This window comes from Protobothrops mucrosquamatus, unplaced genomic scaffold (genome assembly GCF_001527695.2).
Source record: "Protobothrops mucrosquamatus isolate PMUCROS unplaced genomic scaffold, P.Mucros_1.0 scaffold186, whole genome shotgun sequence".
In the NCBI taxonomy this organism is placed as follows: domain Eukaryota; kingdom Metazoa; phylum Chordata; class Lepidosauria; order Squamata; family Viperidae; genus Protobothrops; species Protobothrops mucrosquamatus.
The window spans coordinates 254000-273419 of record NW_015386544.1 but is presented as its reverse complement, the minus strand read 5'-3'; the positions used below and the strand labels follow the sequence as shown (position 1 = coordinate 273419).

Below are 19420 nucleotides of genomic sequence, written 5' to 3'. Positions count from 1 at the left end.
GAACATTGCTCTAGCTGAAGACCACTGATGGGTCTCCAACAAAGGTTTATGAGGAAAAGTCATGGAAAAGTCATGTCTTGCTGCTCTACCATCTTTCAATCTTCCACGGCATCTTTTTGATTATTAGCAGCTGCCAAATTCATCCTTCTTGAAATCAGATTGGTTCAGAATTATATATATAAAAAAGTCTGGGCTATTTTATTCTTCCAAAAGAACAGATCAAGAACGTTACTTGATGAAGTTTCCATCAGACTCAGGAGAAACAGATGGAGAACACAGTCCTTTCTGCTCTTCTATCTGACATAGCTTCAGAATCAGCCACTAAGAATAGAAATGCAATTCTTCAACCCAGATTAAAATTGGCTTGCAAAAGTAATCATCTTAATCATGGATATTATAAGCATCCAGAGCTCGTATTGCTGAATCTGAAAGTACAAGTCATGGTGACCTCACTACTACTAGTCAACTCAGTCTCACATTTCTTTGTCTGCTCATTGATCACTCTGACCCCGCTGCTGTCTCTTGTAGTTTTTAAATATCATTTGTGGGTAACAAGCTGTGTATAAATGCCATTTGTTGACTCTTTGCAATATCCTTGCTGTTGCTAAGGGGAGGTTGGGAGGTATTCTGTCTTCTGCCATTTCTTTTTAACTCTTGTCTTTGATTGAAAAGATCAAACTTCCTACTATCCTCATCTCCAACAAAGCCAGCCGGCCACAGGGATTTTATTATAAAGGCATTAACTGCTACCTTATGAGAGATTTGTCATTTTGAGTGACAAACAAATGAATTCAGTTGGAAAATAATTTGGGGGATATGATGTAAAGAGATCCTCCAGGCATCATCATGACAGCTGAAGTGGCCTTCTCTTTCTTTGCAACATCAAAGTCCAGTTTTTTTAATTGCTTGCTTGATTTATTCAGTCAATCAGCTCAGGCCAGCTACAACTCACGGGTCCTGTGGCCGCTCTTCTTTGGACTGGCTTCCAGAACTACCTTCCTGTCCGTGCAAAGTTTAATTGTCCACTTCAAGATGAAGGGGCCCTTGAAAGTCATATGGCCATGGCAGGGGCTTCTAGGTTGCTGGGAGAAAAAGAGACACATCTTTAAAATCCAGGCCACAACAGCTGAGAACACAAAAAGCCCAGAAAAGCAGACTACGTAAGAACCTAACAACATTATTCTTTGGGAAGAGAAGATGGACCATTTTTATCTGGACCAAAAGATTAGCTTTTGGCAGGCAAATGACATTTTGAGTAGCAACAAGCCCTCTCTATAATGCACCAGTGTTTTTTTTTCTCCCCACTGTATTTCTGGGCATCAATAGGAAGCAGGTCCCCATTGTCTTCCTTCCGAGGCAATTTGAAATGTGTGTGTGTGTGTGCGTGTGTGTATATATATGTGTAGCACACAAAACAGTGATTAAGAGAAGGAAATGAATTCTATTATTTACAGAGAACAGAATTGCAAAGCTCCGAACTGTTTATCCTTTTCTCTTTGCACTCCCATCCCATCTGTCTCACCTAATTTCATTCTCTCTTCAGATTTTTATTTTTTAAGAGAGGGGACAGAGAACCCCGATCCGTTTAAATGCTTTTGTCAGGTCCTGTCCTAAAAAAACCAATAAGGATAGACCAAAACACTCAGACCAACATTATTGAGTCTGTTTGGGCAGGAAAGAAGCTAAAATGTTCATAACCGTTTTGTTTTGGTCACCATGATATAAAAAAGATGCTGAGACTCTAGAAAGAGAGCAGAGAAGAGCAACAAAGATGATTAGGGGACCGGAGGTTAAAACATACAAAGAAAGGTTGCAGGAATTGGGTATGTCTAATGAAAAAAAGGAGTAGAGGTGACATGATAGCAGTGTTCCAATATCCCAGGGGCTGCCACAAAGAAGAGGGGGTCAACCTATTCTCCAAAACACCTGAAGGCAGGACAAGAAGCAATGGATGGAAACTAATCAAGGAAGAGAAGCAACCTAGAACTGGAACTCCTGAGATTTCCTGTCAGTGAGAACAAGCAATCAGTGGAAAGACTTGCCTCCAGAAGTTGTGGGTGCTCCATCACTGGAGGTTTTTAAGAAGAGATTGGACATGCATTTGTCTGAAATGGTGTAGGGCAGTGATGGCGAACCTTTTAGAGACTGAGTGCCCAAACTGCAACCCAAAACCCACTTATGCATCATCGAGTGCCAGGTGGGTGTGGCCCACTGACTGGGTGTGGCCAATTGGGTGGGTGTGGCCAAATGGGTGGGCATGACTGCGGTGGTAACGGCAGACTGGGTGGGACTAAAAAGTTCAATCAATCAATTCCAACTTTGGAAGAACTTTTTTTTCCCCGCGAGAAGTTGAAATTGACTGATTGAACTTTTTTTTTTTTTTTTGTGCATGGCGGTGGAGGCCTAAAGCAAAAAGGTTTTATAAAACCCAGTTGAAGGCCTAGGACTGGGGCGACGATGCGCGTGTCAACAGAGAGGGCTCTGAGTGCCGCCTCTGGCACCCATGCCATAGGTTCGCCACCACTGGTGTAGGGTTTCCTGCTTGAGCAGGAGGTTGGATTAGAAGATCTCCAAGGTCCCTTCCAGCTCTGTTATTCTGTTCTTCTAAAAAATTGTCTCCAGTGCAACCTCTCCTATCGCGTTGACCATTTCTTGGGAGGATTTGTATTTTTAAATCAACAGGCAGCAGGCTCAATTGCATTACTGAAACAGAAAAAACCTTCTGCTCCTCCACTGGAGTTCCACTTGACAGCCTCATAATGAGGGACTTTGCAAATTTCTCACCGTTTACTGAATTGACAGCCTGAAGGGCTGAGGCTTTTTCCAGCAGAGGGGAAATGAACAAAAATAAGCAAATGCTAAAAAAAAAAAACTTACTTAACTCAGCCCAAGTAAAATAGAAATGCATCTCTGTTGGAGAGAGAAAGCCATACGCATTAAATGCATTTTATACATTCAAGGTTGAACAGATTTCATCCAGTGGAGTCATCTAGAATTGGGAAGAGAACCGCAACTGACAATCAAGAGCCAGTTTGCTCAAGTGGTTAAGGTGCCGTGCTAGAAACTGGGAGACAGTGAGTTTTAGTCCCGCCTTAGGCACAAAAGCTGGCTGGGTGAAGTTCTGTGGGATACAATCACTATGGAGGAGATGGCAGCGTGTTGCCTGAAAGCTTGACAGGATAATCCATTTTTGATGGCCATAATGTATGTGCCAGCCTTTCCATTCTAAGTGGATAAGTATACTCTAATCTAGCTTTTATGCATTTAAGAATAGGTATGATTTATCCTTGCATAGAGTAAAACAGACCCAGAGATAGCACAAGCCCAATAAAGCTTATAGGCCAATATAAGCTTCAACAAAAGACCTAACTTAACAGAGGCAAAAACAGCTGATATAAATAATAATAAGGGCTCTGCCAGTGAAAATCCTAAAGAGGCAGCTTGGAAAGCTAGTCTGATTTTCGGTGGAATTAGCAAGATGGCTAAAGACGGTGCTTCTTAATTTGCAGGCAATCACAGAGAGAGTCTCAATTTTTTCTCTGATCAGCCTGGACCTTAATTATCAGGATGCAAAGAGGAAGCTCCGCATTCAATTTTAGGATAGAAAAGGGAGGGGATGATTAGATTCCCGGCATTTGAACAGCCTTACCAAAGCAGTCACCCTGAATAACTGACATCAATGTATCATCCCTGCATAGGTGCACAGCCAGGATGGAGAGAATTTCAATCTAACAATTCGATGTAATAATTAAGAAGGTCAGAAAATTAAGAAAGTGGGTTTTTGTTGTTGCTGTTGTTTAAATAACTAGGATGAACAGGACTGTGAAGCCATTTTGTGGCTAATGAATTTTAAAGGCATTCAAATAAATCTGAATTGGATAGGTAGGTAACTAAGTAACATCATCAGTGCTACAAGGGAGGAGGAGGAGGAGGAGGAGGAAGACTATGGGGTCCTTGGTGCCCTCTGAGTTTGGTTGTTTTCTTGCAGTAGTTTCATTACCCAAACTAGGTAATATCATCAGTGCTACTCAAGATTAGCACTGATGATATTACCTAGTTTGGGTAATGAAACGTCTGCAAGAAAACAACCAAACTCAGAGGGCACCAAGGACTCCACAGTCCACCCCCAAGTTACAAATATTTTTTTTATTAAAACCTGAATGGTTTCAAGACTGAAAAAAAATCCTTGCATTTTCCTAACAAAACTCAGGGTGGGGGAGTGAATTTTCATACTTTAGTTACTTTCTAACTATGCTGGCTGCTATTATGCTAGCTTTCACAAAGTATTCCCCAGATGTAAAATATGAAAAAAACAGCTTTTCAAAACATTCCATTACCCTTTTAGTCTGCTGGGGATAAGGATAAATACAGCACAGTTCAATCTCATTAGCCATGCTGATTCATAGGTTGGATTAATATAGGAGAAAAACTTACTACCTCTGCTATGGCCTGGAAGAATCAGCTTGCATTTTGGGGAGGGGGACCAGTAGTATCTGTTGGAGGGTGGGGTTCAGAGGTCAACCCCAGTGAGAAGGTAGATGCAGCATTTTGATGCAAACCTCACTCCTTTAGATGTTCGTTTTGTGCCTATGGAATAAGAAACAAGGAATTTGTAACCCACTGGTGCTTTTTTCCCCCAAAGGCAACAGGACTTTCTTGGGGTTTTTGCGTTTGAAAATTTTCGCTTCTCATCCAAGAAGCTTCTTCAGTTCTAACCGGCTGATGGGGAACGGAAAAAAATTGTATTCTTTGCAGTCATCTGGTTGTTAGTTCTCTGAGAGTCCTTGAGGCCACTTGGGTGTTTATCTGTGTCCTCAAAGTCACCTGAATCAGAGTGCAAATGGGTGTGGGATCTTTTGGGAACCGTTGAAAGGACTGTGTTGTAAACAGGAATCCTTTCATTCCCCACCAGTTACTTAGAAGTGAAGAAGCTTCTTAGATGAGAAGCAAAATGTTTTCAAACAGAAAAAAAACCCCAAGACAATCCAGTTGCATTTTGAAAAAAAGCACTTTTGGGACAACCATGAAGTGGATGATTGAGAATCTCCATAGGCAAGGAACTTGTGACCTGTGTTTCTCTCACCCCTGCCTTCCCAGGGAAGATCTAAAAGAATCTTGTCATATGTTATGGATCCTTCACCTGTTCTAGAAGAGGTTTCTCAACTACTTTATCCTCAGTTCAAAGGACCTTGCTTGCTGAGTTATTCGCCCAAGAACCTTTGGACATCCGATACCATATCATTATGAATCATTCTGGGCTGTGTTGATAGTATATCTTAGCTGACCGAAGCGTGTCCTCTGTTGGAATCTCATGTAAACTGGGTGGCCTTGACTAAGCTTACTTCATGAACTTCTTCTGTATAGTACTGGGAGGAAGAGCAGAAGAAGCTTTGAACTTCTCCAAAGCAAATGCCTATGGAGATGAATTACTCCCCTGAAGTCATGTTGAAGGAAACTGTACTGTTATAAATGGAAGTCCTGCGTCTTTAACAAGAAGGAACCAGCAGGCAACTTGGCTTTCCTTTAATTCATCTCTGTGATCAGGAAACACCACTGATTTACAGTTACAAAGAGTAGCAGGATCCTATTTGGCCTTTGCCTTTTTGCTGTCTCCTCTTTTAAAGCTGAGTAACAAATGAGGTGTGCTAGAAATGGTTGTGTGTTCAACACCCCATCTTCTGCTGTTGCTTGGGAGAGAAAAGAGCTGCAGGTTTTGATCCAGGATAAGCTTCAGCTGTGGGCCTGCCACCCATGCTATTTTCCTGGTGAAATTCTTCAGGCTTTCTCTCCTCTAAAGGGCTCTCATTCATTCTACCTCTTCACATCTCTTCCATCTCCTTCCCTGATTTACAAGCCAGTCTCTAAATATAATGTTATTCAGGGGTTAGTCTCTTGCCAATTGAAACCACAAGCTTTTCTTGCCCAGGGTTTAATCAAATAATTGATTTACTAGCAAAAGGACATTGTCAATGTCCTCTCTTTGCTTTGGTCCTCCCAGGTCCAAATTGCAGCCAGGCCAAAAAAAAAAAAAAAAACAATGTTCAGAAAGACCTTTAAAGTCAGAGGGGGGAAAGCATTGATTGGAAACCTTTCCATCTTAGGCGTTTAGACTCTATCCCTCTCTCTTTGAATGTCAGCTTGCTAAATGCCTGACAAGCTTGTGGCAGCCATTCAGACTTTTTCCCATCCTTAAATCAGGATAGAAATTGCATTCCACTCATGTCAGAAGCACTGAGGTACTTCCAGGTTGAAAGGATTAGCTGGTGACATCACCGTTCGGGGGGGGGGGCGGGATGCCCAGTTGGGAGTTCCTCACATATCCCTGGCAGGAGCTGGAGCAAAGGATGGGAGCTCAACCCCGCCCCAGGGCAGCTCTTGAAGGCTGGCTGGCTACCTCCACCCCAGCGTTCTAACCAGGTGAGCCACTGTGCTCCTTTGTAGATAGAAATGCAAAGAATTGGTCCAAGTCAAGATGAAGCTCTCTAGTGATTGGAAATTCTAGGTGCCTCAATGCATCCTGGGATCTGCCATAGGGTGTATGGTGATAATGGAAGTGCTGGGTGGATGTTGGGAGGTTATATTGGTAGTCTTGTCCGTGGCACACACTGGCTTATCCAGCTCTTTGGAATGCTAGGAATATCTTTAAAACCTGTCTGAACCAATTAAGTGCAGACATGGCCCTAAACTGCAGTCTAAATAAGATTCATGGAAACATCCATAATTGGATGAGTTTCCTATCTCAGTGAGTGTCAGCTTTTAGAGACAGACCAGACTAGGAAACCAGAGTTATGAATGCTAATAACTATTTTTATTTTACGTTTACAGTAGCAGAATCTTGCAGTTCTGAATGTGCCTCCCTCTCCCTCCCTTTATCTTTGTAAGAACGGGGGAGGGTCAAGCCTGAGATGCTTTTTCAAATTATATGTGTGCCTTGAACTCAAATTTCTCTGGTCTGGCTGTTATCTTCGTTGTGGCTTTTTGGTACAGATTAATTTTTTTAAAAAAAGTCTACATTATCACTAAACTCTTGTGCCTGTTTAATTGTTTGTAACCTTCAATTGGGTGAAATTGTGCATTGTAGGGCAATAATTTTTGAACTATATACCTCAAATGAGCTAACTTAAAGAATGCATCCAAAAACCGGGACCTATGACTCTCGTGAGATTGACATTTGACAGAATTATGGCCACTGCAGTGCTGCCCTGCCACCACACTGTGGCAGTCAGCCAAAATCATGTGATCATTATTTCCAGCGCTCCCTGCCAGCTTTCTACCAGGAAAGTCAATGGAGAAGCCAGCAGGAAGTCGGAAGTCACTCCCCCTGTGTTTTTTGTCCCCCTGTCATCATTCTATTTCTCTGTGTAGGCAAGGAAATATCTTTGAAATGATGACTCAACTGATCACAGGCTGTCTAGTACACAATATAAATCCATATTACAATGACATAATAAGCAAGGTAAGATTTCCTAATAACGCTATAATAATATAAGCAATTCAAACCGCTAGCTTTCATAAAACTCCACAGAGAATAATAAAAGAGAAGGCTTTGTAAGAAGCATTTGAAGGACCTTACACATCTAGAAATAAGACTCTGCAAGTAATTCAAGAGAGGTCATTTTGTAAGAGTTGGAGCTAAATGGGATGAAGCTTTAAAACATGAGGTTGCAATTTTAACTTGAAGAAAAACTAATCAAACTTGATTGCACTATCAAACTGAGCACACGCGAGCATGATTTGGCATCGGTGTTTTCAAATAAAGGGGTTATTGCCTGGAAATCAGCACCAAGAATGTAGACTGATGATGTTCTCAAAGATCTAACACTATAGGAATTGACAAAAAGAGGAAAAGGGAATATATGGGAAAGATTCGGGACCAACTAGATAGATCAATAAATCCTGAGTGAGTTCTTCCTAATCTAACCAAACTGAACCCACAACTTCGGGAAGGCTCAGTCATAAGGTACTTGAGACCACCACTCATTCTTTCAATATGGATTCCATCTCTTCATACTTCATATACTCCACTTAAGTGTCCTACCTGTCACTGAGGGAACAAACCTTTCTCCATTCCATCCTATAATTGGGTCTTCAGCAAATATCTGGAAGAGCCCGAGATGACTTCTCCAATTGTTCATTACTGTTCTGTTTTTAAAAAGTTTGGAAAGTCAATTAGCCATGAAACGGAGCTTTTAAGCCTCAGTGCTGACATTATGTGTTGCGGTCCACTGTAAATCTCCATAGCTTGGCTCATGGGTTTGTGCACATTGTTTAATTTGCCAGCAAGTTGCCAAGGTGTGGACCCTTGGTTTTACTCCACCATTACTCGTATCAAGTCAAGTAACACATTATATGTTTTTTTCATTGAATACTGTGGTGTAGAAGGTGATCCGATTTGGCTTGCAAAATTGTGACATTGCATCACTGTCCCGACTTTTGCAGCCAAGATTTGATATCCTCAGTGAAGTAGAAAAAGGTGTTTGAAAGAAGAGATTGGAATTCATTTTCCCCCTGCTCTTCTGAGCAGGTGTTTCCTCATAATGATAAACCATAAACTCAGACGTGTTAAATATAGGTCGTTTCCCAACTCAAGAGTACAGTTGGAACCAGAATTTCCATTGCTAAGCAAGGTGGCGGTTGAGTGGATCATGCCTGATTTTATGACCTTTTTCACCATGGTTGTTAAGTGAGTCACTGCAGTCATTTTTATCAGTGCCACTGTAATTTCAGATGGTCACTAAATGAATGGTTAGATGTCGAGAACTACCTGTATAATGTCTGTGTCTATAAAGTATACGATGTTCAAAAACTCGTATTCCCACAACGTGCTGAATCTCAAACTAGCCAACCTTATTTTTTATAGTGGGAACAACCAGTGTGTGAGAAAAAAAGGAATTAATGGATACATGGCTGGCTGGCTGGATGAGTAAGTTCAAGGGAACCTGTCCTTCAGATTCTGTCTCCTGCTAATAGATAGAGAAGAAACAACCTGGAGAGAGAGAGAGAGGATGGTTAGCATTGTGATTGTGTGAATCGGTCCCATATTCTTCAGAGATATGCAATGTGACATTTGGAAAAGCTAGCCATACAGTTGCTTTTGGAGGAATTCCTAGAGACTTACAGAAAAACATGAGTTTTTATCTTAGACTGCAGAAGAAGGCTTGCTCTCTGGAGCTTGAAGTACCTGCTTTGTAAGCAGATGGTACCAATCTCAGTTCACTGCATTTTAAGGCAGGGTCAGGAAAGAAATTTGTCTTGAACCTAGATGGTTCATGAAGTTTGTGATGTGCCATCAAATTTCAGCAGCAGTGTACGATCTCAGACAAACACTATCTTTTTAAAAGAACGCCCATCCACCCCAAAACAAAAATCAAACGCAGAAATGGCAGTCACTGGCTGGTGCAAAATTATTTCCCGTTGCACACCAGTGGCTACTACTAATGCTTTTGTTTGCCCTATGTCTTCGGGAAGGAAGGGCGGATCAACCTTCATCATGGCTAGAATGAAAGGGGAGGAGAAAAGGTCCTGAGTAAACATGAAATATAAAAAGAATAATTCATGTACCGATGATTCATGTACCTTTTCTGACCATCTTCTCTGGCTAAACTTGAATAGACAAGCAAGAACCACATATTTTATTCACAAGGCTTGGGTAATGATACTGCAGAAGTTTCTAACTCACTGCTGAATAGAGAGATTAATGTTAAATTTCATTCTGACAAACATTCTAAAACCCAGCAAAAATATGCCGTATTTCTTCTTGGTTTGCTACAACACAGAAATGAGAATGTAGAACATAACTCTTTGGTGCCGCCTGTCTCTAAAATGGTCTTTTAGATTGTGCAATGAAAATGACTAACTTTCCTTTACTGGAGTCTGCAGTTATATGATTTGACACTGTGTGCCTCAGTTTTGAATCTGGATGAGCACCATTCCTTGACCGGCTAAATGTTCTGTCTGGTTTTGCAGCCGCCATTTTGGATGACCCCATGGAATGCAGCAGAGGGGAGCGACTGTCCATCACGCTGGCCAAGAACAGGATCAATCGAGCCCCCGAGAGGGCAGGAAAAGCCAAAGTGGAAGTGGACATTTTTGAGTTGCTGAGAGATAGTGAATATGAAACAGCCGAGACTAGTACGTACGTCTCCAGGGTTGGGGTTTGCTTGCTTGCTTGCTTAATTGATTGGTGATGTTGATGTTGAATCTTACTGAGCATATATCTTCTTGATCATCTGTCCCTTACAAACTTTTAGGTCTTCCTTTTTTTAAAAAAAATATTTCTATCCATGTGGGCTTCATGGTTACAATACACGGGTTTCCCATTGTGTTCTCTTGCACAGTGTGAATGCATGACTTTGCCATTTTCACTAAAATGATCATCCATCTCTAGTATATTCCTATATCACTGCTGCCCAGTAGAAGTTCCAGTTGGCTTTAACTGGTCCACATCTTGGGTGAGCCTGTTGTGAATGTACACTCTTGGCATACACTGTCAAAGTTCTTTGCTTATCCCTCCCAGGAATGCCCCAACCATGAGACAACTTAACAACGCCTGGGGGAGCCTTGTGATTGTGGGCAGTGCTTAATTTCTAATGCTGTTGATGAGTGGATAGAGCTTGTGGTTAGTAAACATGGCATTTCCTGAACTAAATGTTCTTTCCGTTATCTCTTGTATTAATATTCTCTAGTTCTGCAGGAATGTCCTATTATTATTATTCTTTCTGTTATTTCATAATTTTGGCCTGCGTTTCCACCAGGAAGCACAAGGTATTATCCATAATTCTGCTGTTCTTTTATTTTTATCCTTGCAACCTTACAATCCTTAGAATCTTAGATGTAAGGCTAGGCCCATTTAGGGACTTCATTGTGGATGTCTATTGGAAGAGAAACAGAAGCAGATTACATCAACTATGCTATGATGATATCATGCAAAGACATTAGGTAATGATGCCATGAAAAATATAATGTTGTCATGACTTGTAACAGATGCCTATAGTTTTGGTGTAGACACTTCTTCAATTACCAAATTAATCTCTTTTCTGGGTCCAAACAGAACATGGATTGATGCCCTATAAAAAAACAAAACAAAGAAGTATAGTGTCAATGCAATTGTTTAAATTAAATCCATTGTATGATTCTAACCAGTGAGTTCCTGAGCCCTTGGAGGCTTAGTGTTGCATAACCTTTGCACCATCCTGGTTTTCTATTTTTAAACTGAATCAATGCTTAGAAAAGGAATCAAATTTGAGACATCCAACCCAGCTTATGTTGGACAGAATGACCATGGCAGCCAAGAATTTGGGGTGCTGTAGTCTAGCCTCCCGCGGCCTCATTTCTCACCATCCTTAGGCAAAGTCTTGATCTTTCTACTAGACTTTTTCTTGTTATGAATTTCATTGAGGTCTATTTTAATTAATGTTTTTTTCTATCTGTTGTTATTATTAGCTACCCTTATCTTCCCCTAGAGCGACAGAGTATAGAAATTAAATATCCAGGTTACTCTATCTGCAAGCGCATCTGAAGGGTATCAGGATGAAAAATTACACAGGGAATGGAGAACTGTGCTGCCCACAAACTTTAACCTGTTTGGTTCTTGAAATGATAGTTTGGGGATATCTTTTCTGGGCATGGACATACTACTCCTGAAAGCTTGAGGAACAAAGAGGCAATGAGAAATAAGAAAAAAAAGAGCACCCCTGTTTTTTCCTGCCTCTGGAAATCAGTCATTCAGTGCCTAGATTGCTCAAACAGGAACAAAAGATGAAAAATCTGTGTGTAAACAAGAGTGAACATGGCCCCTCTGCTCTGCCATGGAAATGTGGATTATTTATCTCTTGAGAGTGCACATTCAAAAAGCAGGATTGTTTTCCTTGTGTTGGGAGGTCAGTTTGATTTTTTTAAAAAAAATATTTCTCTTGTGCATTCAGGAAGAGCTTTATTTAGTCATGTTAGATGGTTGCCTGTTCAACAGAGCATCTCAGTGGGTTAAAAACATCTAATAGAAAGGAAAATGATAAAACATACTGCATGAAAAGACAGATGCACAATTTTTATGTTTGTAAACAAGCTTATGTACTATCCTGAAGCAGCACTAAGAGGAAACTTTAGTCTTTAGAGCAGTATTTCTCAACCTTAAGAGCCTGAACACATGTGGACTTCAACTCCCAATATTCCCCAGCCAGCAATGATGTGTGGGCATGGAGTTGAAGTCCACACGTCTTCAAGCTTTCAAGATTGAGAAACAGTGACTTAGGTTCAGCAGGGCCAGGTCCACTGAATTTCAGCCGAAGGCTGATCCATAAGGCAGGAACTGTCATTGAGAAGGACAAAGGTGGATCCTAAAAGGTGACAATTGATGGGATCAAGATCTTATAAGCCAGATAACTGGAGACAGATGGTTCTACAAATATCCAGGACTTGAGTGACAAAGGGCTTTTTAGGCACAAACACATCTTGGCTTTCATTCAGAAGTCCACTAGTAATCAACAGAACTTATGGACTAGTAGTATTGTGCCCATAATTTCTTGAACTGCTTCATACTGGACCAGCTTTAACTTATGAGTGGCCTTCAAGGACAGCCCCAGATAGAGAATATCACAGTAGTCCAACAAACTTAGACTCAGTCTTAGCAAGACTGAGGATTTGGAAGCTATCCAGAGATCTTTCATTATTAGGTGGGGTTGTACTAGTGATGCATAATTTGGAGTTTTTCCTAGATTCGCAAACTTCTACTTGGAAAGTAGGTGACAACAATGATTAGGAGGCAATAGGCTGACTCTATAAACCACTTAGAGTGGGCTGTAAAGCACTATAAAGCAGTTTATAAGTCTAAGTGCTTTTCATCCATGCCTACATCTTCTTATCAATAGCAATTCAACTAGAACCAATAGGATAACTCACAACAATAAGTATTAGTACTGCTTTATAAAACCCCAGTAAGACCACACCTGGAATACTGCAGCCAATTTTGGTCAACATATCACAAAAAAGATGTTGAGAGTTTAGAAAAAATTCAGAGAAGAGCAATTGGGATGATCAAAGGCCTGAAGACCAAAACATACGAAGAACAGCTACAGGACTTGGGTTTGGCTAGTCTAAAGAAAAGAAGAAACAGGGGAGACATGATAGCAGTGTTCCAGTATCTGAGGGGCTGCCACAAGGCAGAGGGGGCCAGGTTGTTCACCAGAGCATCAGAGGGAAGGACGAGAAACAGTGGTTGGAAAGAGAGAAGCAACCTGGAATTAAGAAGAAACTTCCTAACGGTGAGGACAATTAACCAGTGGAACAGCTTTACCTCCAGAAATCGTGGGTGCTCCATCACTGGAGATTTTTAAGAAGAGACTAGTCAGTCACCTATCTGAGATGGTACAGGTTCTCCTGCTTGAGCAGGGGGCTAGACTAGAAGACCTCCAAGGTCCCTTCCAGCTCTATTCTATTCTATTCTATTCTATTCTATTCTATTCTATTCTATTCTATTCTATTCTATTCTATTCTAACCTCAGCCTTGATTGTACATGTTAAGAAGACCAGAACCCACTATAGTAACATTAAATACTTCTGCAGTTGTGACAGGACCCTGTGATGGTTGCCAAACAATGTAATACAGTTTGATCGTGGGCCTGCATGCCTTTCTGCTACTAAAATTGGATTCTACTTCTAATTTATGTTGCGTATCCTAGTGAAGAACTTACGATTTCCATCATATTGTGATCGCACACTGCATACCATCACAACATCAATTGTATGGGGAGAATGGTGATAAGTAGCATTTCTCAATTAACATGCCATAAACACAACATGCCACCTGTTAAGACAGTGACTTTTTTTTCCTTTTAGGAATAACTGGCTTTCTTTCTTTTCATTCTCTCTCCCCACCCCCCCTAGCATTTAACAGCTTTTAATGCACAAAAACCCTAAGAATCACAGCATTCCTATTGCTTTTGAAATGATACCTCCAGGATTGGGATGGGGGGTGAGCATAAAATACATTGCCTGGTATACAGCCAAAATGCCAGGATTAAGCAGATCCGCAGAAGAAAGATCTGTCAAGAGCAATCACCTTTAATAGCTAAATGCTACAGAGCGATGTGAAACATTTCTGAAAATGGATAGGATAGGATAGGATAGGATAGGATAGGATAGGATAGGATAGGATAGGATAGGATAGGAGAGAGTAATGAATAGAATAGAATAGAATAGAATAGAATAGAATAGAATAGAATAGAATAGAATAGAATAGAATAGAATAATAGAATAACAGAATAACAGAATAACAGAATAACAATTCAAGAGACAATTCACTTGAATTCTCTTCATCACTCCCCACTCACTGAAGAAATAAGCTTCAGGACTTTAACAATTTACTAGTTGTGTGGATTGTTTTAACTAATGGCAATAAGGCTTTCAGATCTCTTATTTAACGCCACTGTCACGTTTTAGTAAGGATGACGGAGGTCCTCACTGGCCCACCTTTCATCCACTCCCTCCTGTTTTTCTTCACCCATTTGCTTTTTCCTCTCTTCTTCCCCACCCCCACCCCCCATCATTTTAAATTGTGAAAGATGATTGACGGGAGGAGAGAGAGAGAGAGAGAGAGAGAGAGAGAGAGAGAGAGAGAGAGAGAGAGAGAGAGAGAGAGAGAGAGAGAATATGCTCAAAAGCCCTCTTTGATTGATAGATGGGGAGAGAAAGAAACATGAAATTGTCTATTCCAAAATGCCGGGGATATCATACTTAGTCAAAGCACAGTTTTCAAAGTCTTTTAACTTTACGCAACATGTTAATTCTGCCTTTGCAACAAGATTCCCGACTCCCTTTTTGAACCCTTTTGTGGGTTGAAATACTGATGGGCTCACAATCCAAGTAATGCAGGTGTTTTGTGCAGTGGAGAAGGCACTGGGCTAGAAACTTGGAGACTGGGAATTCTAGTCATAGGTCACTCTTGCCTCAGAGTCATTGATCCAAGGATTCACAGGCTGCACTAAGTGATGACGTGGTTTAAGTACAATTCCCTGAGTTAGGTAAATAAGAAAGAACACTAAGCCATAAACCAGCATCCTGGCTGGGATGCCACATCTTAGTGACTCCAAGCAATCTTCGGGCATAGTGCCTAGTGCGAAAGTGTGACTTTGGAGGAAAAGCTTGTTTTGAAGAGTGATACAACCCACTGTAAATCTTCTGCAAGGAAAGAAGATTTGGAAATCTTTCTGGAAGACCTCCGAATCTCAACATTTTTGCAATTAACATAAATCTTTTTCTTGCCTCTTTGTGATTGCTCTAATAAATTAATGCTTAAAGAGTTGGAATTGTATTTGACGGGCTAATTGGACAGTTTTAGAAAAACACACACACACAACTAAATGCCTATAAAATCAGAATAGCAAATGCAGCTGCTGCAAATTTCCAATTTGGAATTATAATTGACTTGGCTATAAATATACAATGCCCACGCTATTTTTATTTTTTTTATTTTATTCTTCTGCAATAAAAACAAGCTTTCATTAATATGTATTTTTAAGAGAGTTTGGACTCTGCTTGTCTTCCCAAATTGGCTCAACGTCTTATTTCCAAACCTAAAAAAGGCAATTATATTTCTTTTTTTAAAAAAAGCATTTGAAAATTACTCTAATTTGAAAAAAACCCAACACATATTTTTTTTTTGAGAAATAAAATACCAAAGGGGATGGCCTGAGCAATTATAGGCAAAGCTAGCCTTCTTGGTAGGCCTGACTTCCCAAATCCCTTTATGGAAGATACTCTTGACTATGTAGTTGCAGCCTTCTCCAACAGCCACGTTTCCTCAGGAGGTCCAGAGTTACTGAGCCCTCCCACTCCTCATTAAACTGTCTCCTATGGATTCCGGCATCATGAATCTTTTTCAACAAGTTTCTCTCTGTTCTAAGAACCTGAAGGCATTTCATTTGACAAAATGAATGGGAAGATCTCTGGCGCTCATTGGCAAGGACCACAGAACATTTCAAAAGATTTAGCTAGACTTCCCAGCTTATTGAGACCTAACAGGATGGGCAAGAGTGTGAGTTGGTGGGTATATTGGTGCTCTGAGATCTCACCATGCTTAAGAAGGACAGTGTTGGCCTCCGTTTGCTTCTTAGGAGAGGCCCGGGAACAAAATTAGGTGTGCAAGTTAATCTCTCGTCCGTGACTGAGAGTCGCACGGAAGAAGGAAAAGCTCATTTGATCTCAAAACCTCTTTAATCCCTGAGGAAAAAGGAAAGTAGCGAAGGAATTCCACACAAATGAATTAATTTCTACCTCCAATTCTCTCAAGACTCAGAGGTGTAGCAAGAGGAGAGGTAAAGGGAAGAAGGAATAACCTTGAGGAACAAGGAAAGAGCCAAAATCAAAATAGTAGATAAAAGGAATCTAAATCCCGATCAGAGCTGTAATCTGAGAAAGCATGTCAGACAGGATGGTTTCCAGTTCTCATGAAGATAAAAGGAGGGAGGGATGAATCATATTCAGACGTGCAAGATTCTGTTATTATAATCATATAATAAAAGCAGTATTAGCATGTATGATTTTGATTTCCCAGGCTGGTCTACCTTGGAGAGCTGAGAAGAATTTGTTATAAGTTTTGTTCTGGGTGCTTTGCCAAAAGATGAATCCAAAGTAGACGTAGCTGAGTTAATAGAAGAAATTGGGACCTCCTTGGCTTCCATCAGGAATAAATACAATACAAGTAAAGCATCTCTCCACTTTTGTTGTGTCCAAAAGACCTGGGGGCATCTGACTAGGGTGAGAACATGGATTTCCAGAAAGGTTGGATTTGAGGAGATCATTTTTATTAGCACCTGTGTCCAGCACAAAGAGAACATGAGATGAGTCCAAGAATCCTACCCTTAGGATAAGTGGGGAATGTCCCTCTGATCCTAAACATGGACATCCTGAGCTTCTATCTGAGTCCGTATGTGGAGAATTCAAGCGAAAATGAAACCATTAGTGACAAATCGGCATTTGAAGGCTCAACCCCAAGACTTGATAACGTCATCCATTTTTATTTCATCTTGGCATGCCCCACAATTGGCTTTGTGCTTCACTGCCTATTTTGTAAGATAGTTCTCTTGACCCTTGGGAAACGTTTCTTTAGATCTGCAAGCAGATAGGAAGAAAACAAGGGGGGGGGGAACGTAGGCATGATTTCCTAAAGAATCATCACCTCGCGCATTGAATGTCTTTGTTTTTCCTAATAGGAGAGATTTGGCAGAAGCTGCTGCAGTTTCCATCGTTCCTCCATTCCACCAAATTTATTCTCCCTGTTACAGGCAGGATGACTTAATAGGCCGAGCTAAGAGATGCTCTCTGGAGTTGTGCTCCTAGCTGAATCCTCACAGTGTTCGTTACATTATGCATTCAGGGTTCAAGGAAGAGAAGAAAGGAGAAAGTTACCATTATGTTAAGTCCTAACCTCTTGACAATACAGACACCACTTTTTCTTCTGTGGTTTTTCCATAATGGATGTCAGAGTTGCAGCAACTTTTTCAAAGCAGAATGGAATCACAGGGAGACCTGCAATTCTGAAGAAGGTTTTTCCAGTTTGGATTTCTTCTTTTTCTTTACTGATTAGTTGTTGCTAAGGTTGGCATGGTGAACACGCTACGGTTTCCTTCAACCCAAGGTGGGATAGCTATTCTGTGCAACCATAAATAACATGGAGGGAGAAACCAAGGTAGACTTGATTTGCCACAGGTATATTCTCAGCATTCCCTTGCCGATTGTCCCAAAGGTGCTTTCTTTCAAAAGGCAACTGGACTTTCTTGTTTTGTTTGAAGACGTTTTGCTTCTCATCCAAGGAGCTTCTTCAGTTCTGACTGAATGGGGGAGAATGGAAGGATTGATATTCCTTGCAGCCATCTGGTCATTAGCTCTCTTTCTGAGGGTCATTGAGGCCACTTGGAGGTTGATCTGTGCTCTCAGGGTCACCTCCAAGTGGCCTCAATGACTCTCAGAAAGAGTCTAATGACCAAATGGCTGCAAGGAATATCAGTCCTTCCATTCTCCACCATTCAGTCAGAACTGAAGAAGCTTCTTGGATGAGAAGCAAAACTATGAGTCATACTTTCAGTCCTGCAAGGCGGTGTTTATATTCTTGCTTATAAGTTCACTTGAGAATACCAGTAATCTTTCTTTTCTCTTCTGCTTGCTGGCTGACTCTCTCCATGGGGATCACCAGTGTGTCAGATCCTTCCCAAAGGAGTGGTTGGTGTCCTGGGTCCATCGTCAAGTCCTGCTTCCAGCTCTATCATCAGCAATATCTGCGGGGAAAAAGAGGTGAGTGGCATAAAATTTTGCTCCCAGTGGAAATTTGGAGCTTGTGCTTTTAAAATACACAGAGGTAAAAACAGGACTTGCTTTCTACCTAGAAACTCTCAGGACCAATGTCTTTTTTCCCCCTAGATGTTCCTAACATCATCTATCCATCCATGTTATCCATCCACCCACCCACCCACCCATCTATTCCTCCATCCATCGTATTCCTCCATCCATCCATCCATCCATCCATCTATTCTTCCACCCACCCACCCACCCATCCATCTATTTCTCCACCCACCCACCCATCCATCCATCCATCCATCCATCCATCTATTTCTCCACCCATCCACCCATCCATGTTATCTATCCACCCACCCATCTATTCATCCATCCATCCATCTATCCATCCATCCATCTATTCTTTCACCCACCCACCCATCCATACATCTATTCCTCCACCCATCCACCCCCCCCCCCCCCCCCCCCCCCCCCCCCCCCCCCCCCCCCCCCCCCCCCCCCCCCCCCCCCCCCCCACCCACCCATCCATCCATCCATCCATCCATCCATCCATCCTGTCTCTATCACAATGGGCAGGATTTTAGCCCCTTTCCTCTTTACATTTTAAAATACTTTTTACGTATTTAAACATAATCCATTTTAACCAACTTGCCCATCTGTTTTCATCTGATTTTCATTTAGTTCCTCTCAAAATGGATGGAGGTTATCCTGCCTTTGGGGAGGGTGCTGAACCTCACTGTGCCGTCTTGTCACCTCAAAATGGCTGGAGGAGACATTTGCAGCCGATCAGTCAGGAATGTTCATCTCTGATTGGAGAAATGTCTGAAAAACTTGGAGAACTTTCTGCTGATCAAAGTTCTAGGAAAAACAGAGTCATTTAATTGTTTCCCTCTAAAGCGCTCTTATGATTTTGGAAAGTTTGGGCCTCCACTTTTTGAGATGAACCTCTGAAAATAGTGGGAGGATGTTTAAAGAGTGTGGAATTTCACTCTGTGATAGAAATAAATCTGGTATCTCAGCATCTGGTATTTAACCAGTTCCATCTTTTTGTTTGAAGTTTTCAACCTCAAATCCGTATGACACATTTCCAGATGATGTTCTTGATTTAATATTTCGTAAGCCTAGTGTTGCCTTG

General features: G+C 41.2%; 1 protein-coding gene across 1 annotated transcript in view; it reads left to right on the top strand.

Moving 5' to 3' along the window:
• The first annotated feature begins 8795 nt into the window (after positions 1–8795).
• The window catches only part of GRIK4 (glutamate ionotropic receptor kainate type subunit 4), a 112966-nt gene continuing 102341 nt past the window's right edge, over positions 8796–19420 (top strand). Inside the window, exons 1-3 of the mRNA XM_015813736.1 lie at positions 8796–8859; positions 9967–10131; positions 18188–18285. Of these exons, the coding sequence (XP_015669222.1) occupies positions 8796–8859; positions 9967–10131; positions 18188–18285 (327 nt within the window). The remainder of the gene's footprint in view (positions 8860–9966; positions 10132–18187; positions 18286–19420) is intronic.